At 45.5% G+C, this 24,174-nt stretch overlaps 2 protein-coding genes across 3 annotated transcripts in view; one reads left to right on the top strand and one right to left on the bottom strand.

The window, feature by feature from the left end:
• The window catches only part of CDCA7L (cell division cycle associated 7 like), a 43,014-nt gene extending 33,584 nt beyond the window's left edge, over positions 1-9,430 (top strand). Inside the window, exons 4-10 of the mRNA XM_005901244.3 lie at positions 2,783-3,157; positions 4,446-4,517; positions 4,665-4,826; positions 5,556-5,681; positions 6,590-6,739; positions 7,566-7,702; positions 8,116-9,430. Coding sequence (XP_005901306.2) covers positions 2,783-3,157; positions 4,446-4,517; positions 4,665-4,826; positions 5,556-5,681; positions 6,590-6,739; positions 7,566-7,702; positions 8,116-8,146 — 1,053 coding nt within the window. The 3' untranslated portion in view covers positions 8,147-9,430. The remainder of the gene's footprint in view (positions 1-2,782; positions 3,158-4,445; positions 4,518-4,664; positions 4,827-5,555; positions 5,682-6,589; positions 6,740-7,565; positions 7,703-8,115) is intronic.
• Positions 9,120-24,174, bottom strand: part of DNAH11 (dynein axonemal heavy chain 11) — a 371,336-nt gene continuing 356,281 nt past the window's right edge. For both annotated transcript variants that reach the window (XM_070369750.1, XM_070369751.1), the window contains 6 exons: positions 20,746-20,988; positions 16,387-16,569; positions 16,192-16,307; positions 10,935-11,047; positions 10,318-10,458; positions 9,120-9,367 (listed from right to left, as the gene is read on the bottom strand). In XM_070369750.1, the coding sequence (XP_070225851.1) occupies positions 9,120-9,367; positions 10,318-10,458; positions 10,935-11,047; positions 16,192-16,307; positions 16,387-16,569; positions 20,746-20,988 (1,044 nt within the window). The remainder of the gene's footprint in view (positions 9,368-10,317; positions 10,459-10,934; positions 11,048-16,191; positions 16,308-16,386; positions 16,570-20,745; positions 20,989-24,174) is intronic.

The raw sequence follows: 24,174 nt of genomic DNA on the forward strand, positions 1-24,174 counted from the left end.
CACATGAAAAGGTTTTACTTTTTCTTACATGTTCATCTTCTAAGCCAGTTAGCAAAATGTAAAAATTGGCTATTCCAGGGTGAATTCCTGGTCCAGTGATCCATTCTGCTCTTAGGGGAAATCTAGTTATCTTTCCCAGGTACTTTCGGAGTTTGGGGGTGTGTGTCTCAGGCGTCCCTTACTGTCCTTATCGGAGAATTTAGTTCAGATGTTTTGCACCTCTTCTCTCTGAAAAGAGGAGGGTCTGTCCGAGAGTAGCAAGTTCCTGAAAGTCATTTCTTGTTGTGCAGTAAGTAATGTTCTTGGGTTTGGAGTTACTTTGGCAGAAATTTAGCTGTGGTACAAACATGAGGGTTCTCTCTGTGCATCCTTGATTTGGATCACGCTGTGGTTTTTACTGATACTGATACCCTGGGCCTGCCTGCTTCCGAAGGGAACCCCTCAGCACTTTGCCATCAAGAGACTTGATGGCTGATCTCTTCCTCTTATTCCCTATGTTCAGGCCAGTTTGCTGCCAACCAGCATTTGAATGTCAGGGTAATTTTGAAGAACGGCCTTTGGATTTTTAAGGCATAAGTGTTTTCTCCTAACTGAAAAGTAGCAGCATACATTTAGCTCAGAAAATCAACACACCACTTCCTTCTGTGGTATCAAGGTCAAGGAGAGGGAGTTTAGGCTTGTCATGTTAAGGAGTCCCCAGGGAAGCACTCCCACGTGGAACCTGTGCAGAGGGTCAAATATGCTGTGATCAGAAGGGTGGTTTTGGCCTTTGTCTTTTCCCAGGGGGGCCCTTAGCCCGAAAGCCCTGATGGTGGTTTTGCTGTGAATAGCAGCACAGAGTGGTGCCAGCCTGTGGGCCCCAGCCCCCTGCCCCGAGGGTTTCTTTACAGAGGTTATGTGTGTGCTGGCCAGCAAGCCTGCAGTTCCTTGCCAGCAAGACACCGCGGTCCTTCCAAATTTAAACACATCACTAAGAGTAGATGATTACCTTGGGTCTTCAGCTAAGTAATGTCGGGGTGTTCAAAGAAGTTGTTTCCAGCATGGGAATGTGAATTAGCCCCAAAGTCCATTTTTTGTCTCTCCCCTCTCCAGAATCTATCCATCTGGGGAGTGAATTGTGACAGTTTATGTTGACTCTGATATAACTCACAGCTCAGGGCAGGTCCACCTGCATATTTTAAAATTCAGTGAGAAAACAAGCATTGTTGCCTCCCTGCCCAGCCCCCTTCCCGCCCTGGTAAGGAGTGGTGAGACCACCTTTTGAGGGTATGACTCTGTGTTGGTGTCTAGGGGTCAGCTGGCCACACGCGACCCCTCCACAGCTATGGCATCAGCCCTCAGGCCAGAGTCCCGGCTGGTGTTCAGTGCGCGCTTTCCCTGCTTCCGTTCTTTGTAGTAACCTGCTCCATATCCTTGGTAGAGACGTGGAGGTGGGTTAAGTGACGATTACGATAAATGAATAAAGCCAGTTGGGAAGACACTTCTGTGAAGTCATCCAACAGTGTCTTCATCCAGCTCACCATTCTCAATTCCACAGCTACTAGCGTGGGAACTGCAGGATATGAAACAGATCAGTGTAATCTTAAGTCTGCTTGGTTTGTTGTGCGTTGATACATACCCCATGGTTTGGATGTCATCTCTTTTTGCCGCCTCCTGTGGCCTTATTTTTTGAGTCCAGCTGGAATGTGGAGTGGGGTTGGACACTGAGGAGCAAGCAGAGTCATGTACTGAATCCCGGGCCTCCTCCTGGTGCTGTTCTCAAGTTCTCCTCACTACAGGAACCCCTGACAGAGGTTCCCCAAGCTACACTGTCCAGCCCGTGGTCAAGGAAAGATGCTCAGGCCATGACCTGGGTCTTAATATCGAAACCCATCTGCTGTTGTTGAGTCTTCTGCGTCTGAGATGTCACCTTGCTTTCCATTCTTACTGTGTTTTCCCGTGTAAAACCAAGTTATGATTTCATACTGGAGACCCACACTGAGTGGAGACTGAAATTGGGACTGTGAGTTTCTTAAGCTGACTGGGCGGTGCCTGCAGCTGCGGCCCTGCAGAGCTGTCTGCCCGATTGCACCCCCTGGCCCTGCAGGTTACAGAAAGACGGGCTGCCCTAGAAAAAGGACCCAGCGTGTCCTGGGGACAAGGTTCCCCCACTGCCCCCGATGGTGGATTATCCACCTGCTCCTTGGTCACTTCACTAAAATGAAGTCGTTATCCTCTGTTTCTCTTTTTCATGAATCCTCTCGCAGCATTTAGGGCAGGATGATATTTTGTTTTTCACTTAGCACTCTTATTCTGTCTGAACACACCTCCTAGGTCATGCACACCCTGTTCTTTGACTGTTCCCACATTGCTGGGCTCCCAGATGTGCCCACTTGGTGGGTCAGCGTTTTGCTTCCAGCCTGATGCTCTGAAGAGAACACAGCCAGTGTGTGTGTCTGGGCCACAGTGTGAAGTCTTCAGCCTGCTATTTGATTTTTGTCCCAACAAACTACTTACGTGTTTAACTGAAGAGTTCAGCGGGAGTGACCAATAGGAAGGGGGAGCACTCAAGTAGAGAAGGAAATGGTGACCCACTCCAGTACTCTTGCCTGGAGAATCCCAGGGACAGAGGAGCCTGGTGGGCTGCCATCTATGGGGTTGCAGGGAATCGGACACGACTGAAGTGACTTAGCAGCAGCAGCAGCACTCAAATATTCACTGTTTTCCTAAAATAGAGTGGTTTTAAGTGTGTCTTTGCGAAGGTTTGCCATAGACACTTTGTTCTTTCTCTCATTTTCATTAGCTTGTGGAGTCAGATTTGAGTGACGACAGTAAAGAATCTTTCGTGAGTGGGGAAGAAGATGACAATGAAGAAAAGGCTACAGCTCGAAGAAGCAGGCCTAGAAGAAGCAGTATTGGTCTTCGAGTAGCCTTTCAGTTCCCCACCAAGAAACTGGCAAAAAAAGCTGATAAGAACGGTTCTGCAGAGCCCCTGTTTCCTGGGTCACGTTTACAGGACAATAAAAAAATGATTCTTGGAAGGAAGACCAGCTGCAGGCAGGAGAAGGAAAGTGAGGACTCTGCCTCTGAGTCTGAGGACGACTCCCGGGATGAGGGCCAGGAGAGCTCGGATGCTCTGCTGAAGAGGACCATGAACATCAAGGAGAACAAAGCCATGGTGAGTCTGTGCGTCCTGGCCGCCGCCGCCGGGCTCCCGGAGCTGCGCCCCTCCACAGCTGCTGCAGCTTCTGCCAGGAAGCCTACTCTGGGTTTTGCGGGTTCTTCCTCTTTTCCTGGACTTGCAGCGGTCATTGCCTGACTAGCTCTGGGTTGGGAAGAGACTCCCAGGACCTTCCACGGTGCCCTGGACTCACACTAGTTACTGTTGATCAGATTATGTTGCAAATGTACAGTGGTTTAGAGACAAAAAAGCCTGTCCCAGCAGAAGGGAGCAACGTGTAAATAGGGTGTCGTGAAGCCCGCGGAACAGCTACTTGTGCGGGCAGGCAGGCGGCTTTCAGCCTAGCTGTTGCACTTCGGAGATACCAGGGGAGGAACGAAAGGGGTCTAGGCATTAAAACACCCACGGAGTTCTGAATCACTTTATAAATCCATACATGTGTATTCAGTTTTTCTATATATGGTCAGTAACTAGTTTGCTTCATAATTTTTATATATACAGAATTTAAAAAATAATTCTATCAAACACTTTTAGTATTTTGGTATACTTTTTATTTTCTTTTAAAAAAGCATAATGATGCTGTATGTGCAGTCTTAGAATATGTCTAATAAGTTACTTAAGGAAATACAAATTTTAATATAAATTTTACTTTTGGGTAAAGTTTATCTAGAGGCATAGTAGTCTTTAGCTAAGGAAAAGTTTTAGGATTGTATTTCTCCGCATCTCCGCATGAGAACTGTGTTCTTCATGATTTTGTTAGTGACACCCATACATCTATTTGATTGGCACTTAATGCTTGTTGTTTTGGTATTTTTAGGAATATTTTCATAAATTTTCATTGATGAGAAATTAACCAGCCTGAAGAATCAGTGTTTGGAGCTCTCAGTAACTGTCAGAATGGTCTAATTGGGCATTTTCTGTTTTGAACATGATGACACTTGATTCGGGTGGGCAGAGTGGTAGGTTCCACGGTCATACTACGAATTAGTGGCGCAGTCCTGAGTCTAACCCTGTGCTCCAGGCCTTGATCCTTCCAGGACAGTTTTCATTGTGTCTGGTCCTTATACACAGGGAACAGACATAGATTTTATTCCTCTGATAATTTCAGCATCTCACCCAGGAGATAAGAATCATTACATGTGAGGTTAAAAATATAACGACTCGTCAGATCTTACGTAAACTACTCAGGTTTTTCATGGCTACAAACTCCAAAGACTTGTGATAACCTGTTGGCTGAAGTAGACTTAGTAATATTTATGCAAGACTCTATTTTTTCTGAATTCAGCTTGCTCAGTTACTGGCGGAATTGAACTCGATGCCTGATTTCTTCCCGGTCCGAACCCCGAACTCAGCTTCTGTAAGTGGAACTCCTTGTATGTACTGTCTCCAGTATTTACACACACACACACACACACACACTCACACACTCACTCACTCCATGGCCAGACGGCCTTCATTCTGGCAAGCAGACAGTTGCATGCCTGTGTCTGTGCTCTCCTTGCAGAAGAAGAAGACCACAAGGCGGGCCTTCTCAGAGGGACAGGTCACGCGGAGGACCAACCCGGCCCGGAGCGCGCGGCCCCCTGAGAAGTTCGCCCTGGAAAACTTCACTGTGTCAGCCGCCAAGTTCGCAGAAGAGTTTTACAGTTTCAGAAGAAGGAAGACAGTGAGTGGGGTATTTTATGACTATAACGAACCAATGCTGCTTTGTCTAAGCCAGTGGTCCTCATGCGGGAGTGTTCATCATGGTCTTCTGGGGCTTGGTGAGGGCGCCGAGGGGCTGACCCGGGAGGTCTGCAGGAGCTGAGACAGCCAAGCTCCCTGATGCCCTGGGTGCTCCTGTGGCCACACCTGGGTAAGGACCCCTGGATTTGAGCTTGTACTTGGTCTAAGCTCTAAGCCATTAGGGCTGTCCTGTGCCTAAACCGAGCAGCTCAGTGGTTAGGACCCCAGGTTCATCTCTAGTGGAGGTGATGATGGCTCCGGGTGGCTTCAAGGTTTTGCTTTTGGGAACGTACAGGATGAATCTCAGTCTTTTTGTTAGGAATGGGGAGTTTGAGAGCTTTCTGCCTGGAACAAAAAACTCTGGACCCTATTTGTGGCTGTTCAGTGTGGGTCATTGCCCAGTCCGCAGAGTTTATAGCTGGTGACTATCATCCAGGGCTGGGACCCTGAGTTTCTGGTCATTCTTTGTCACCTTGCCATCCAGGAAGCTTGACACTAAGGATAGGAGCTCAATGAATGGCTAAATGCACGAAGGATTTCAGGGAGATAAAAGAAGGACCGAGTTAATACTAATGGTCCTAGAGCTCTGAGGAGTTTAAAACTTTATTACTATTTTTTTTTAACCACTCAGAGCATCTAATGTGCAGTTCTGCTTTGGCTGTTTCTGCAGGGGAAATGCCAGGGGCACCGCCGACGTCGCTGCGTGTCTTCTTTTCGGCCAGTGGAGGACATTACTGAAGAGGACTTGGAGAACGTGGCCATCACTGTTCGGGATAAAATCTATGATAAAGTTCTGGTAAAGTAATCTAACAGCTGATTGACATCACTGTGACTCTTACGGGGACTCCCAGGCACTGGTACCTGAACTGCCTGCTTGTAAACTGTCTGGGCTTAGACCCTTGTGCATCTGTCTCCCCAGGGCTCGGAGGTGGGCTCTGAACGGGAGCAGCTGTAACTGGGCAAGGGGAGACGGCTTAGTGCAGTATCCTCGTCAGGAGAGAGGGCTCTCTGGGGGGTAGCAAGCAGGGTATAGTCTGGAAAATCACATTTATCGTTGTATTTTAAGTAGTTTTTATGCTTTAAACACTGAAAAAAATAATGCTTTTATAACCAATAGAAATATATTTACACTGTGTTAATATATTTACCATATAGTAATATATTGAAATATTGGAATAGATAAATAACATACGTATTTATATAACCAACAGAAACTGAAGTTTGACAGAATATCTTCTGTAGGTAGGAGATGTTTTAAATGTTTGTTAAATGGTGATGTAGAGGATGGCTTGTGGTATTTTGCATCATTTTTAGATAATGGGACAGTGTCTTAAATAGTATTAAAAGGTTTTCAATGTAATTGCCAACATTTTAAAACCAGGAGGTCTTACCCTGAATGGAGCCAGGTTGCTGGGAGCTGGGCTGGAGCCGTGTGATACTCTGGGGGTTCGCCGTCATCACTCAGTCACCCCCACCGTTTCTGCCCACCTGATCATTTCGTTTCTCCCAGGCTCCTGACTCGGGCTGTCCTTGGGATTCTCTGGCCCCAGAGCTGAGTGCTCACAGCCTCCCGGAGGGCACCAGGGTTTGGGCCAGAGACACAGCCGTGCCCGATTCTAGAGGAGAGGCAGGGCAGCTTCATGCACGTGGCCCCGGGCGCCCCCTCTGAACCCCATGCTCACCAGTCTCTGTCTTCGCCCGCAGGGTAACACTTGCCATCAGTGTCGGCAGAAGACCATCGACACCAAGACAGTGTGTCGGAACCAGAGCTGCGGCGGCGTGCGAGGGCAGTTCTGCGGGCCGTGCCTGCGGAACCGCTACGGGGAGGACGTGAGGTCGGCGCTGCTGGACCCGGTAGGGACGGTGTGCGCCTTCGTCCCGAGCCATGTTGTGAAGGGAACGAGCTGAGGCCGGGGCTCTGGGGCCCTTGGGCAGGGACCTGTAGCCCCCTTACCACTCTCCTCTCCTCCTGCTTCTTGAGACTGGCAGAAATGCAAAAGAGACTTTCCTTCTAGAAAGAACACACAGGACGGTAAAAGAGTGTGTTTCATTTTCCACGGTCAGAGCCCAGCTTTCTTGGAGTCATGGTTTGTACAGGGGAAGGCGTGCCCCTCTCCTCTGGCACTGGCACTTAGCTTGGATTTACCCAGGGCCAGGCCAGGCCAGGGGTATTGCCCTGTAGGGCGCTGTGTCCCCACGGCTCTGAGATTTCATGTCAGTGCAGTTCACGTACATTGTTACTCTTCTAACCTTGTGAGGTAGGTACATACACCTCCCCACAGCTTGGTTCCCTCTGTAAAATAATACATAGTACGCTGGTTAGCGTGTGTGCCCTTGAAGCTGGGCACCTGGCTGCAGAGTCTGTGCTCATAACCACTGCACTGCTGGACCAGGGCTAAGTAGACTGTCCCCAGTTTGCAGCTGAACGTGAACTGCAGCTCTGCATAGGTGAGCTGAGAAGGCCTGTACTCTGAAAAGCAGGGCTGACTTCCCAGGCATGTGATCCGGAGTGGTCCACCTTTCTGGGCCTTTTTGAAACAGGCAAGAGGAAGGAGACGGTAGTACACGTCATAAGGTGAAGGACGAGCTGACTGGGGGTGAGGCCCGACGAGCCGGGCTTGGTCAGGGCGTCATCTTGGCCTGTCGCTGACGGGACATTGCGGCCCCTCTGCTCCCCCAGGACTGGGTGTGCCCTCCCTGCCGGGGCATTTGCAACTGCAGTTACTGCCGGAGGCGCGACGGCCGCTGTGCCACAGGCATCCTCATTCACCTGGCCAAGTTTTATGGTTATAACAACGTGAAGGAGTACCTGGAGAGGTAAGCCTCGCAAATCAGAACGGAGGGTGAGAGTCCTGGGAGCAGGAGAGGGGAAGACTGTGTAGGTGGGCCCGGGGTGCCTCATCTCAGCCTGACTCTTAGAAGCCACCTCGAGTGCCGGCTGTGCGGGATCTGTGTGTGTCGGGAATGTCACAAACAGTCATAGAGCCTACAAGGCGGGCAGGGAAAGCTGTGAAGACCAAAGAGCTCTTCTAACCCTCTGGGACAGAGAGAGGAGGCTTGTGCGCTGGGATGAGGAGATGGGTTTAGGGATGTGGGGCTGAGGTGAGCCTGCCTGCAGTGACCGGAGTGAAGACTGACCTTGTGTCGGGAGAGCAGTTTGGCTGTGGTGCCCTGGGGGATGCTGCTGTGTCTCTGCCTCTGTGCCCCTAATGCTTCCTCTTTCTTCTCAGCTTACAAAAGCAGCTGGTGGAAGACAATTAAGAGAAGAACCAGCCCGCTCACTGTGGAGCACTCCAAGACATGCCATTTGTGCCTAAGATTTCTTTTTATACAGAAATTCTTTGTAGAGCTAAATGCTTATTTTTTTTAAAGATTGTTTTTATACGCTTCAAAAGATTTCTCAGGAAGATGAGAGAGGAATCTGTATACATATATTATACACAGGCCTGTTTGTATGTTGAGTTATTAAAAGTATCTGCAGATGATTAAAAATCACAGTTTAAAAGAGTAAAGTTCCAGGTAAGTCCTGGAGGAAACGCAGCATTGCAGCTCTTTATCTCCCAGACAGTAACTGGAGGCCAGGTCGTTACAGGGGTTACACCCCCTTGAGTTTATCATGAGTGGCCATAGTTCAAACCCCATAGTTTAAGCTGCTCTGGGTTGTTGGATGTTTATATTGAAGAATGCTCCTCTAAATTACAAAGTGCAATTAACCATGCAACTAGAGTTTTGTTTTTGTTAAAACTTGAACCAAAAGTAGACTGTCACATTACTGACACTGGAGGCCTTGGAGGCGGCTGCCTGGGGCCCATGGCTTCTGTATTTTAAAAGAATATATAAAGGCAAATTTAATTTAGAGATTTTTGTTTAATATCTATAAAAACTACAATCCCATGTGGGACCAGGACACTCCAGCCAAATTGCTTTTTGAGTTACAGTGGGATTTTGATGAAACCGTGAGCTGCACTAATCTTGTTGCAGGATGGGGCAGTAGAGGGGTACTGGGGAAACCTATTGAAAATATGTCCCTTTCCCATGTTTTTTCTACATTTGCTTCTTTTTGTCCCCCTTCTCTACAAGGACGGTGTTTAAAAAAATTAATGCACATTTAATTTTCTCAAAAGTTACATAAGCCAGAATATGTTATGCCTCCCAGTGGGATACGTTACCACGCCCAGGAGCAACGACAGGCGCTGCTTGTGTTCCGGCCAAGCCAGGGGGACTCAGGGCCACGTCAGGCCTCCAAAAGCAGAGCCACGCCCGCCAGGACCCACTTGGCCGCCTTTTCTTTGCTCTTTAGCCTGAAGGTCCAGACGTAGTGGGGGCCTCTCCTTTTGGTTTTGTACACAGGGCACTCGTACGTGTGTGTGGTTTCCTGTCTGTCCACTGGTATGGCTTTCGCAAAGATGACTGGCATCGCGGACCTTAACTCCTTGAGGCGGGCTTCCACGATGGTTCCTGACTGGCTGTCCCATCTGGCTCCTGCAGGAGAGACACGGGTTACAAGCGTGCTGGTGTAGGCAATAAATGTTCTGGTTTTGTCACTTTGCTGCGTGTCAGTGGCTTCCTTGGCAAGATGGGAGGAGGGTTCATCACCTGGTGACTGGGAGCCACGCAGACACTGTAAGCAAGATTTGTTGTCGTGTCCGACTCTTTGCAACCCATGGACTGTAGCCCACTCGGCTCCTCAGTCCATGGATCCTCCAGGCAAGGATCCTGGAGTGGGCTGCCATTCCCTCCTCAAAAGCATAGGCTCATGCTCCCGAGCTACCCCCGAACTTTCCTGTGAACAAAACTAAATCATTTGAATTCAAAAGGTTTGTAAAACTTACATGAAAACAGGTTCTGTGAGAATCCAGACCCAATAAAGCAAGTTAGTTTGTCCTTCCTTTTAAAAAATGGTGAATCTGCATGCTAGTGGACAGTGTAAGAAATCTGCAGTTCACCACGTTCCCTTCCTACTGCACCTTCTTAATTCAAGTTCGGGTCTGTAAAGTGATAAGGAGCATCTTGGCAGAGACTTGGAAACGCTTTCTCCAAGAGCCTTTCAGGAGAAGAGGAAATGTTTACAAGATAAGATGAATGCATGGGTGAGTGGAAAATGTTCCGTCTTCTACCCCGTCCCCCAGATTCATAAGAAGTAGATTTAATATAAGTCTATAAGCAATCGCAATCCTTACCTTCATTCAGATTTGGCTCCCACTGGACACACATCCTACCATTTAAATTATCTGAAAGCCAGAAGTGAGGTAAGTAAGCACTAGTGTGAGTGAGAAATGGAGTAGTGTGTTAGTTGCTCAGTTGTGTCTGACTATGAGCCCCTGGGCTGTAGCCCACCAGGCTTAATAAGCAAAGGACAAATACCAACTTGCACCCAAGTGAGAAAGGTTCTAAGTGTGATAACCCTGCATGTGCTCCTGGGGGCATCTTACCTTCCATGAGGAGCCCGTGGAGGTAAGCGCCTTCCCTAGGGGGATGCCCGTAGTCCTCCTTTGTTTTTTTGGTAACGTCAACAGTCAGGCACATTTTGTCCAGTGGCCACTCGTTCTTTCGAGCCGTGGTCTGCATGATCGCTTTTGGAGGAGGAGGGACAGGTGTGAGCAGGAGGAAGTCATATACATAAGATTCCCTGGAGCCCCCATTGAGCAGTGTCCACCCAAAGTGAGCTGTGGTCCCATGGGGTGTTCGGGGCATTACCTGCCAGGCTGCACTAGAGAAGGGGTGGAACAAAGGCCAGTTTTGTGGATGGCGCTTGAGTGGAATAGCCATGCCCGAGTGCCGCTGGCTGGTTGGTTTGCTTCTGCACTAACTACCGCGGCCAAGCACAGCCGCGTGAGACTGTGGGCCCCGATGGAGAACGTGTTCTGGGTGACCCACACTCCACCCACCTGGCTGCTCCCGTCCTGCCTGGTGTCCTTTTTCCTTGGCAGTGGCCGCCGCGTGAGGACGGGTCACCAGGGCAGGGGAGCAGCTCCAGGGACATGAGGCTGGGGTTCTGCTCGTGGCATGGCTCCATCAGCATCAGGGGCTGCCCTACCCCAGCTCTTACCTGTTAAGAAGGCCTGAGGGTTGAAGAAGCCAGAAAGCCACACCACAGCTGGAAGGGCGAGATCTTGTGTCCAGGTGTCCAGTTCCCGGCATCGCAGGAGGAGGTCGTTAAACCTGGGGAATAGAAGGTAGGAAGAAACGAACGTGCTCTCAGTACTAAATCTTTCCAGTAAGATTAGATTCTGGGGATGAAGGGGTGCTGGGGTGGGTGGTGGTAGAGAGGTCCAGAACTGGTAACCTGTGAAACTGTTACCTGATGACCAGGTAATAGAATCGTCTGTCCCCTTAAAGTGTTAGAAACACTGAGAAGTGTGGAAAACTCCATTCATTCAACCACTGTTTCACTTAGATCCTCCAAGTGACCCCCCAGTGACATGTGGTGACTCTACGTGGGTAGCTGTATGTGATCTGGGCTGACGGGGTGCACAGAGACGCATCCCTGTGTGTCTGAGGATGGGCAGGGGAAGGCTCTGATGACTGTTGTACAGTCGGAGTTCCCAGGAACAGCAAGGGCAGCAGAACATGTGATAGCGGCCTCTGCACAAGCTGTAATTACCTGAAAGAGCGGAAGGAAGAAGTTATCAAGGGGACCAGCCACCTTCCGTCCATCGTGAGCCTGTAGTTTGAGAAGCCGCTGTGTTTACAACATGTCCTCTTACTCCATCAGCACAACAGTTACCCGAGGGAGCAAACATCTAAAACATACCTGAGAGGAAGCCAGCTCACAGAGGCTAAGGAAAAATGAACTTCCATAAAAATAGGAGAAGCCTTGATAGGTAGCTTTTAAAGGGCTGCTGAAAACGGGAGGGGGAGATGGAGCACAGAGCAGAAAGCCCCACGTAAACGCCTGTGGGGCAGCTCTCTAGGCTGAAGTCGCTCCCTGCCAGCGTGGCCACATCCCGGGGCCTGGTTGGGTTCACGGTTGCAAAGGCAGCAGGCCGAGTGAGGACCTCATGCCCACAGACTACCACCCGGAAGAAAGGTGAAATGCTCACACTCGAACTTGGCTCACACAGAAAATTCCTATGCGCTTAGAACTTGGCTCTGGGCCCTGCCCATATTAAATTCTTCCAAATAGCTGGTTTAGGGAAAACATACTTATAGATAGATCCCACAAAGAATAAAGGCAAGGAACAGGAAAAGCAAAGGTAGAAAAAAACTATCTTGAGATGTGAAAGAGGATAAACTCTGCAGCAACCAGTTTTTCTCATGAAGCGTGTATGTAACGAGTGAAAGTGAAGTCGCTCAGTCGTCTCTGACTCTTTGTGACCCCATGGACTTCTCTGTCCGTGGGATCTTCCAGGCAAGAGTACTGGAGTGGGTTGCCATTTCCTTCCCCAGAGGATCTTCCCAACCCAGGAATCGAACCTGGGTCTCCTGCATTGTAGGCAGACACTAAAATTTACCTTCTGAGCCTATGAGTTAAAACTGGTAAGGTAAGAAAAAGTGAGGAAATTAAGTTGGAAACAATCTCAAAAAGACAGTTATAAAAATGAAAGCAAAAAGTTAAACAGCATAAGGCAGAATAATAAGGAAAGCAAAATGAAATAGAAATGAGTTACAGTTGGAGTGAAAATAAGATGAATGTTGAAACATATTTGCTAATACAATTCTAGAAAATTTGAGTTTTCCTAAGTTACAAATTTGAATCATCATAATCAGGGACATATGTTGTAAGAAAATGTGACACACAATACTTACTAAGATACAGACTGTGGAGATAGAGAATCCCCTGGAAAGCCAGGGAAAAACATGAAGTCTTTTTATAAAGGGAAAAAATTATGTTAGCTTCAGGCAGCATTTGATCAATAGAATCACACCTATGAAGTCCTCTGACAACAAATGGGTTAAATTACTTTTATAATCAGCCAAACTGTAACTTGAGTCTAAAGATAACTGATTATATGGCATGAAAAACCACCCACAAATCCAATCAACCAGAAGGAAGGGAACCCAAAAATAAAAAAGAAGAATCTTAAAAATCAGGACTTTTAATGTGTATGTTTAAACTTCAGAAAACTAGGTCAGGTAGTTTTCCCTCCCTTCAGAATACACAATGTGAAACCAAAAATGGATTTTGGACAGTGATTTTTTTTTTTTATATTTTTTTTAATTCAGGAGAGAAACAGTAGACAAGAGAATAGGAGACAAAGATACAATGACGATCGGCCAGAAATGACAACCAACCAGAACACAGAGACATACACATTGACAGAGGAGAGTCCAGGCAGGAGTAGATAAGGCACTATTTGAAGGAAGAAGGGCTAAGAAACAGAGACAGATGACGTAGGGAAAACACGCGGACGCCAAGGTGGGTGTGTATGACGTATGTACACTACTGTATATGAATAGATGGCTGGTGAAAGCCTGCTGTATATCTTGGTGGGGGCAGATATGATCTGTAGGACATACAAAGCTTAAAAATGCATTCCAATACATACTTGGTGCAGACAAGTACTGTTTGATTCTACATATACCAGGTACCTAGAATAGTCAAATCCACAGAGTCAAAGTACACTTGTAGATGGTGGGGTGGGGATGGGCACTTAGAGTTTAATGGGGACAGAGTCAGTTTAGGAAGGTGATGAATGATGGTGAGAGTTGGACAGCAATGTGAATGTACTTAGTGCCACTGAAATGTACAGTTAAATTTGGTTAATATAGTATGTTTTATATTACATGACTTGCCACAATAATTTCTTCTTTCAAAAAAGCAGGGCTAAGAATTTTAAAGGGTGGAAAGAGTTGTGGACTCAGATTTTTAACAGCACACAGTATCAAGTAGGATGCCTTTTTAAGAGACCACACCTAAACACATCAGTAAAAATGACAGAACATTAATACATTAAGAGTTAAGAAAAAAAATCTTAAAAACTTCCCAGAGAGAGTAACTTAGCTGTGGAGGAATGACAAGTTTTTATGAACAGACTCACCAGCCATAGTAAGTGCCAGAAGACAATGCAGTTATGTAACAGTGACATTTGGAGAGAAAATGTTATCTAGAATTCTACTTCCAGGTAAACTATTCATCGAGAGTGAGAGCGTAGTAAAGAGAATTCAGACGCAGTACCATCTCCTCCCTGCCACATACCCTGAGAGCCTGCTGTGTGCCTCATCCTTCAGCTCGGTGAAGAGGGGACCCCTACTGCTGCGCCGCTGTGGTTTCAGATGAGGAATGGCATTTCTGCCTTCTGTGACTGAAGGTTCCAGAGAAAGTCTGACTGAAGTCGAGCTTATTCAGCAGCTCAGAGAATCTCAAGCCCAGTTTTTTTCCTTTCCACCTTTTGCAGTGCTGACCACGTGGCCCCACTATGGCCACTGTGTCCTGAATTTATGCCAACTGGAGAGGGGCTCAGTTTTAGGATTAAAAAAAATATAGGACCCTGTGCCAAAGATGTAAAAGATGAGGAAGGAAAACAAGCAGAAATACCTTAAGTTTTGCAAACCCGATCTCTCAGGAATCTCTCTTTGGGGACTAGAGTCCAGCAGGGCAGTTCTTACTGTGTGTGTGCTGACGGCAGGGCCTCCGGATATGCCCTTCGTGGGGACGGGAACAAATAGGTGGCTGGGCTTTCCAGTTAGTCATCTGACAGTATTTTCAAAAGTGTGTAGTAGCTGAATTATGACAACTCTTTACAGGTGATGTGGGGAAGATATAATGTTATAAACTTCTAACATTTTTCTGAATGGTCTATATTCCATACCACTGCAGTTTTACAACTACATTTTCTCAAACATATGTCAAACTTAACCACAGACCGTTTTTTTCAGATGACTTTACTTTGTCAAAGTATCCTAAAAAGCTCCCAGTCTGTCAATAGCAAAAATAAGTCTTGCAAGGTCTTTTTGTCTTAAAATGATAGAACCTCATGACAGAAGCTTGAATGGTTTTTCCTGTATTTATCATGTTTACAAATTACTTACCTATAACCCACTTCTATAAAAGAATTAAAACTTGGGTTGTCTTGGGATAAACATGTCTCAGTTGTCTGTAGAGATGTTAGTAGTAGTTCTTCCTAAGTCATAAGGATTAGGAGTGTTTATTTGAAAATTAAAGCACCGGAAAAAAGCAGCAAAGAAATCAACACATGCTATTAAGGAAAAATAATTCCTGACCATGAACAAAACAAAAATAAAATTATGGTGGTTTAAAGTTTAATTCCAGACTGGAAGGAGGGTAAAATGCCAAAAGAAAAAAGTAATGGTGTTACAGTGCGTCAGAAAAATCAAAAGTGTGTATGTTACAGTGTCAAGTCTTCCTAAAATAATCGAAATGGTAAACTCGCAGAAGCTAGAAGAGTGGAAAAAAGAGGCTAAGAAAAATATATAGAAATTAGGAATCAAAAGGTAAGACTGGGTGAAATAAGTCTAAAGTTATCACTGTTGTAAAATTTAAGTGTAAATGTAAATTCTTTTTGACTAGAAGTATAAAGTCTGCCTTTAGATATTCAAAGCATTAACAGAAACCCAGTGACTCTGCCACAATGCTTTCCTGTCATCCGGCAGGTCCACAGGGCGCCTTCCTCTGTGTCTGCACCCCCGCCCCAGCGAACAGCTGGGTGCCTGGGGGGAGTTCCAATGTGCAGCCACTGGGAATTCTAATGGGGCCTTCCAATTCAAGGATTGGAGTAGCATTCTGCTTAATGCAAGAAAAACTTAGGAAAGTGAAGACAACAAATGTCCACGTAAAAAAAACCAGGCGTAGAGACAGCCTCATGAAACGCTGTGCTGACTCGCAAGGCCGAGCTGTGCTTGGCTGCAGCCCTCAGGGAGCTGTAAATTTCTGCCCCTGACTGTGGCATGTCTACACAGTCCTATCCACACAGCGAAGGCGGTGTTACCTACTGCTTCCCGGGGTAAAAGTTCACTGTGAAATGCCATTAGTTAGCACTGGCTTCAGAAATACAGGTATAAGATGAGGTGAGGGTAAACTTAAGGGTGCCTCCCCCAGCCATTTAAATCCTGACAACTCACTGAGGAAATCCTTTTATCATTTTTCAGGTGATAAACTGAAACAGAGAGATCAGGTATTTTGGCCAAGATCAGACAGCCACTCAATGAGAAGCAGAATTCGATTCCTGCTATGACCCTCACTTGGTTTTTGCCTTTGAAGCAACATACCGAGGAAACTCAAATGAAACTGGTGGTGGTGTGCACAGTTACGGCTGGATGTACTCAGCAAAGCACAATCTTTAGGGTTCCTATGAGGCATAATTCAGAAAATCAAACCGGTGCCAAGCTGGAGTGTGGGTGCTTACCACTGGGCCAGGCCGTACGTGGATGGATAAGCCAGTTTGCTCCAGGTTTCTGGTACTGCGTCGAAACTCAAGGCAGACTGCTGGCCTTCCATGTCAGGAGACAGCGTCAGCTCCCCCTGGCAGGGAAGAAGACGACTGCAGAGTAAATATGTTTTCATGTGGAGAAGCCTGCTCTAGTTCCGCTTTTAAACTTACCTTCAATCCAAGCTCCAGTTGTTGAAGTGACACACGGATTTCCCGAAGGAGAATGTTCATCCTCTCACATTCTTGGAAGCAAACAAGGGCATAGGGGCTTCTGTTTGTTTTTTTTTGCATTATCTCTGTCATGTTGAACTCTTCTGGAAGTTTCTCCAAAATATCATCCAAGACATGCTTAACCTTAAATTGTTAACAAACACAAAGATTTAGCTTCTTTCCGTTTCATTTTCGATCATGATGATGGTATATCCTCTTACTTTTTACGTCTAAGAATACATACTACAACTCCCAAAGATGCTTGCTAATGAGTTTAAAAGATGACTACTAACTCCCAGGAGGTGGGCAGAATGGCACTGCCAATGAAACCACATACAAGCCTCTGGGTCCTTGTCTTCTGAAGTGAAATACTGACTCAAGAGCTAATGTAATGGTTGGGAAATGTGAACAAATAATAGCTGTTGGACTGGGGAACTGGTAACAGTTCAGACTATAAATCTGCCACATGGCCGAATCACTGAATTCACAGTTCTCTGAAAGATATGGATAAACGCCTGACATATATTCCTAAGTTGTTTTTATAGGAAGCAGACGCCCCCTCCAGAAGACAACTACTGACCACAAAAACACAGACCCCAGACTGGTTGAAACCAGAAGGTTGATGATGCTTGAAACTCCACCTTGATGCCAACCGATGCAAGAATTGTCCACAAGCTGATTGAGGCCTGCTCTGTGAACACTGTAAGACTCCTCGACCCATCCAGGAGGGACACACAGACTTGAGGGCATCACCCTGCTGCAGCCCCTTTGCCTGGTAAAGCAGTAAAAGCTGCTTCTCCTACATTGCCCCAATCCGTCTCTGCATTTCTATTCAGCACCATCACCAACCCCCTCAGGTTGCTCTCAAACAATGCAGCCCCCTCCCCTCTTGAACACCCACAGTATAGTCAGGGAGGTGTTACTATTGGTAGTTTACTTACTGTTAGCATTTAGGGAACAAAAGAAGTCTCATAACTACATTTCTTTGATCAGAACATGGAGAACCTCACTATTTGGGTAGCCCATTTTTGCAATCTGCTAATTAAAAACAAATTATTTGAAAAGTCAAATGAACCAAAGGGCCACTTAAACTTGAGCTAATTCTGGTGACTCTGCTACGCTGCCCTTGTGGCTGACACATCCAAAAATTTGGGAGGCAGTTTGGATCAGTATTTTCAACAAGAAGGAAGCTCCTATCTTCTACAGCTGTTGCCCTAAAGAAATGAAGGATTTGTTCCCTTGAGGACGTGCATATGTACATAGTACTCTGATGTGGGTAGTTATTCTAATGATGCAGTTTTGCAGACCTGGGAAAACCAACAAACACCTGAAAAGACTGGAAGATACTCCCTGTCCTCAAGCCTCAGGCAGCTTCTCCTTCTCCTTGATTTCTTGGATTATGGCCTGGGGCTCTGATGTGATGCTTGCAAACTGCTTTAGTGCCCTGGCAGATAATTCACCAGATCCTGAAATCTTGAGCTCATTTACAGCAGCGGCAGAGAGTATGAAACAGTACAATTGAGAAGTTAGGTGCAAGAATGGCTTTGGGACTCCGCTAGAATCTGGTTTCCTTCAGTGGCTCTTTTAAGCTGTATGACCACAGCGAGTCACCGAAGTTTATCTCTGAAATAGAGATCCTGGTATTAGTACTACTCAGTGCTTCCCAGGTGGCTCAGTGGTAAAGAATCCACCAGCCAATGTAGGAGACACAGGTTTGATCCCTGGGTCAGGAAGATCCCCTGGAGAAGGAAATGGCAACCCGCTCCAATATTCTTACCTGGGAAATGCTATGGACAGAGGAGCCTGGTGGGCTACAGTCCATGGGGCTGCAGAGAGTCGGACATGACAGCAACTGAGCGCACACACATCAATACCACTCAGAGTTTCAGAGGATCAAACGGCGTGTTTGTAAAGCACTTTCTATATAGCACCTATTAGATACACAAAAACTGTATCTGGGAGATGGCTGCTGGTTTGTCTGTAGGAAATGCTGAGGTAGCTTTACCTTATTTGTTCTGTATTTTTTGATTTAATGGTCAGCTTCCTTATTGGAAAGATTGAAGCCCTCTCAGAACTAGATGATGACCTCACATGCTCTCTGGTTCTATTAACGCTGGGTGTGCATGCTAAGTCAGGAAAGTCATGTCCAACTCTTTGTGACCCAATGGACTACAGCCAGCCAAGCTCTTCTGACGATGGGAATTCTCCAGGCAAGAATACTGGAGTGGGTTGCCCTGCTCTCCTTCCCAATCCAGGGATCAAACTGTATCTCTTACATCTCCTGCATTAGCAGGTGGGTTCTTTACCACTGGGCCACCTGGGAAGTCCCTGTTAACATTATAGATCTTCCCAAATAGATGAATTTTCTCCATGCATCTCTTTTCAAAATATCTAAATTATAAAATGTCTCAATGAATGGCCTTATTTCAAGAAATAACTGAAAAATTTCAAGAAATAATATAGAAAGTTCCTGGGACCTCTCTATAATTAGATCTGATTACTGTGTTCCCACAAACTGAATCCTTGATTGGTAATTTTGAAAGAAAAAAGGTTAATTTACTGGGGAAAATTTTTAAAAAATTCAGGTTTTTAATTAATGAGAAACAAGATTTTAAAGGTAAAAAAATTATTTGATGTCCATTTCTCATCCCCATTATTCTACAGCAATACTACTACTACTACTACTAAGTCACTTCAGTCGTGTCCAACTCTGTGCGACCCCATGGACTGCAGCCCACCAGGCTTCTCCATCCATGGGATTCTCCAGGCAAGAACACTGGAGTGGGTTGCCATTTCCTTCTCCAATGCATGAAAGTGGAAAGTGAAAGTGAAGTCACTCAGTCGTGTCTGACCCTCAGCGACCCCATGGACTGCAGCCTTCCAGGCTCCTCCATCCATGGGATTTTTTGGGCAACAGTACTGGAGTTGCGTGCCATTGCCTTTTCTATTCTACAGCAATAAATACCTTCAAAAGAATAATGCTGGTCTCCCAAGAAAAGGTGAAAAAACACTCATAAAATGACAGAGCCAAAAACATACTGTTTGAAAGACTAGCCACACATACAGAGAAGAAATTTGCAATACATATTCTTAATGACACATATCTAGAATACAGAGTTCATATGAATCAGTAAGATAAACATTGATAACCAAATTAGAATTTGACAAGCAGATGGAACAAATACTTCACACGAAGGTATATCCAAATGGCCATAAACATATAGGAAAAATGCCCAATATTATTCGTTAACTGAGGGAATGCAAAGTTAAAACCACAATGAAATATTATTTAGAAGACCCCCAAGGAGCAGGAACAACTGGAACTTACAGTACAATTACTTTGGAAAAAGGTTTGGGAGTATCTACTAAAGCTGAACATTACTCCCTTGAGCCAACAGTTCTACCTCTGGGTATAAAGGAATGAGTATTATGCGAAGATACTTTTGGGAATTACCTTTGTCTTCAGACAAAAGACTATACAGGAGTGTTCATGGCTGTGATAGTCATAATAGCAAAAAGCTGGGAAAAACCCCAATACCCATTGGCCATGGAAGGAATAAATAAAGCATTATATATTTACATAGTAGAGTACTGGGCTTCTTGTTGGCTCAGATGGTAAAGAATTCACCTGCAGTGCAGGAGATGTGCGTTTGATCCCTGGGTTGGGTAGATCTGGAGAAGGAAATGGAAACCCACTCCAGTATTCTTACCTGGGAAATCCCATGCAGAGAAGCCTGGTGGGCTATGGTCCATGGGATTGCAAAGAGTAGGTCATGGCTTAGTGAGTAAACTATCACCAGCACCATAGTAGAATACTAAACAAAAATTAACCATCAGTCCATGCAATAACGTGGATGAATCTCACAAATGAGCAGTGAAAGGAGTGGCCATGAGTCAGCTAGTACATGCTGAGCACATGTATTTGAAGTTTAAATGCTGGGAAAGCTAATCTGTGGTGACAGAGGTAAGGAGGGTATCTTTGGCCTGCTCCAGGGGATCTTCCCAACCCAGGGATTGAACCCTGGTCTCCCTCACTGCAGGTGAGTTCTTTATTGTCTGAGCTACCAGGAAAGCCCAAGAATACTGGAGTGGGTCACCTATTCCTTCTCCAGGGGATCTTCCCGACCCAGGAATCAAACCAGGGTCTCCTGCATTGCAGGCGTATTCTTTAGCAGCTGAGCCACCAGGGAAGCATCCTGGAGTGTGGGAGGTAGTGCTTATGTGTGTACACAGAGGTAAAATCACTGAGCTGGGCACTCAGGATTGGTGTGCATTGGTGTATGTATGATGCACAACAGAAAAGAAAAAGCGACCTGCTACCTTGTCTTCTGTGGACTGTCCCAGCTCCTCGCTGCTCACTGCATTCCTGGGCTGCATCTCCAGCAAGGTTCTGAACAGCATGTTGGATGTGACCGTCAGAAATTCGATTTCAGCGTTCGGGTGGAGGCCATACAGCACTGGGCTCTCTGGAGGAAGCGTCTCTTCTATGTACTGGTGGTAGCCTGAGCAGTCCAGGCTGGGTGGGGCTGCAAATCCTGGTGCCAGCATCAGCTCATCATCAATCTTCAAGCCCAGAGGAAAAGTCAGTTATTCCAAATCGAAGTGGACATCAGTCTTCCCTTCCTAAACACCCAGGGAACACTCTGGTAAGATGGTCCCAGCACAGTGCTAGCTAGAGGGCACACTCTCCACAATATCTCACAACCCTCTGGTCATCAATCACTTTGCTCCGTGGATGGTACCTGGCTGACCTCTGTGGAACACTTGTGAATCTGTCCCTTAGAAGGGGTAACAAGATACATGCACGCAAAGGGAACGGACATGCTGAGTCATCTACTGAGTTCTGGTCGCCCTGTTACATGTTTGCAGTCACTGATTCTCCCCATATATCCCCATTTTGCAGAGAGAAAATTCTCCCCATATATCCCATTTTGCAGAGAGAAAATCGAGATTCAGAGTAACTTGCCCAGGCATTTGTTTGATGTTAATCTTAATTCTAAACTCATTTTAGTATGACTTCATAGTACTTTCTACAATACTACAAATTATTTTATGTATCATACATGTGGATTTTGTAAGCATGCATGATTATATGTGCATATCTTAAAAAATGTGTATGAGCGTGTGTAATGAACATGTTATAGGGTAGTATGCACTATGATTCAAATGACTGTGACTTCCCCATGACTCAGGCTGCTCAGGGCAGTCTGTAGCTCATCTCAGGATGTGCAGACCTGAGGCACATACTGGTACCCTATCTACAGTTGCCTAATAAGAGGCTGGAGTCCTCAGGCATTAATCACGCCCACCCCTTCATTCAGGCTGGGCCAAGGGTGTATGTTTTACCCGGAAGAATGTTCTATGTTCTCAACCAACACGAGGTGACCAGCAATACCAGAACGTCTAAATGTTAGAAAGCAGTGTTTCAAAATGTAAGCGCAGCTGTGATGACCTAGATGGGTGGGATGGAGGGGGATGGGAAGGCAGTCCAAGAGGGAGGGAGCATATGTACACAGAGAGCTGATTCACCTCCTTGTACAGCAAAAACCGACCAATACTGTAAAGCAGCTATACCCCAGTTTAAAAAATTTAAAAAGGATTTATGGGTTTCCATCTCTAACCAGCTATAAATAGAGTCAATCAAGCCCTTATACTTTTCTCGTTAACTCAGTATATGCTCTGATATCTTTCCCTGATTGTTCTTTAGTTCCCAGGGGACCAGGATACTTCTGTTTTACTTTTCCCAACCTCTCTTGCTGTAAATTCTGTCTAAATGCACTTAAACGCACAGGGGATACTAGTTTTTAAAGACCATCACCTAATGTAGTTATTTTATGCCTAGATTAAAAAAAAATTTGTTATTATTTTGTTTTCAGAAAATGGGGTTTATCTCTGCAATTGTGTCTGCAATTTCTGGTCTCACTATCGGCTGGAGACAGAGTGGCTATTCATTAATTCATTCCATCATTTGAACGGATTACCTAGTGTACCCAAATAAGCTCTGGAGGTACAAGAGATTCATACAATGTAGTTCTTAAGGAACTCACAGTCTAATGGAGACGAAATAAGTGTGATTTTCTACACAGTCCTGTCATCAGTGAGTAGCAGCATTTTGTCCCTGCCTTCTCAAGCCCGCAGCCCCACACTGCCTGGGGAGCCCATGTCCTTAGGGGTGGTGGTGCACAACTGCTTTCCTGAATTCCAAAGGCCTTTTAAAATATTAAAGTTAGCATTTTTGTTTTTATTTTGTACCAAGAGAATTTTGAAATTATCCAGTATTTCATCTTGCCAGAAACAGACCTTGACCCAATAAATATGAAAAGGAGCATTGTGGACTATCTCCATTAACTATATCCATTCATTTGGTTTGTTTTATTCACTTATTCAGATTTTCTACCATTTCATATTTATATATCAAAATAATCAACATTTAAATTTCACCCAATTCACCATGACCGAAACAAAATCATGAAGCAGATTTAAACTCACCATTACTTGATAGATAAGTTAGCCAAAATTAAAATATGGGCATAAAATATGAATATAAAAACCAAATGTTAAACTAAATATATCCAAGCCAGAATTTATTCCTTACAAACAAGGACTTGGTTTTCCCTATTAGTGTTCACTAGTTACAAGAAATTTTAAGAGCAACAGCTAAATTATCTTTCAGTACAGCCAAAAGTTAAACAGTTTCAAGGAGAGAAAGTAACCAAACCGTGGAATCATTTGGAACTTTCAAAATGCCTGGGGCCTGGACATGTGTGTGACTGCATATTCATATAATGTGGTTAGGAATGCAAATGATTAGGCAGTCTGTTTACTAGTGTGTGAAGAGGGCCTTCTCTATAGTGGGCAAGAAGCGAAGCAAAGGAAAACAGCAAAATCAAAGGGAAGGACTAAGTTTATAGCCAGCTAGATCTGGTTCAGTTCCCATCTTTGAGTGCTTTGGTGGCCTTAAAAAAATGACCGTTTATCTGAGTTTCAATCTTATCAGTAAGGTAGGGTTCATAACATCAACCTAATGATCGTGGCTATGAGAATTTAATGACAAGTATACAAATAGCTGGGCTTCCCAAGTGGTGCTAATGGTAAAGAACCTGCCTGCCTGTGCAGGAGACAAAAGAGAGAGGCAGGCTCCACCCCTGCCAGGGAGGAAGCTCCCTGGAGGAGGGCATGGCAACCCATTCCAGTACTCTTGCCTGGAGAATCCCATGGCCAGAGGAGCCTGGCGGGCCACAGTCCATGGGGTCACACAGAGTTAAACATGACTGAGGCAACTTTGCACACAGGCACACAATTGCTAGGCACAGAGCAGCCTTTTACAAATGTTAGTTTTGGTTTTTCCTGCACCCTAGAAAGAGACATGATTATCTCAAGTACACACTAATTTTCTAGAAGGAAAAACAAAACCTGAGGATGTTCTACTGTAGTTCCCTACTGTGATGTCAAACAAGTGCAGCATAAGTGAGGCTTAATTCACACAGGGACTTGTGTTCTCCTTCAAGAAAGCTGTGAAGATGTGAACATTCTCAAGGAGCGCTAGGAATCCTGATTCTGCATCTAAGCCTTCTCCCATCCCATGTAAGGGCTTTTGTGAAAAGCTGCTTCTCCTGATGGGACTCTAACTCTGCATAGTGGCCACCTGTCTTGCCTTTGGGGGAAGAGCTGTTTGATAAGGTTATTGTTACACCTCAGAGAATCAGTTGTTCTAAATTAACGTGTCTCCAAAGAAGACACACAAATGGC

This window comes from Bos mutus, chromosome 4 (genome assembly GCF_027580195.1).
Source record: "Bos mutus isolate GX-2022 chromosome 4, NWIPB_WYAK_1.1, whole genome shotgun sequence".
Lineage (NCBI taxonomy): Eukaryota > Metazoa > Chordata > Mammalia > Artiodactyla > Bovidae > Bos > Bos mutus.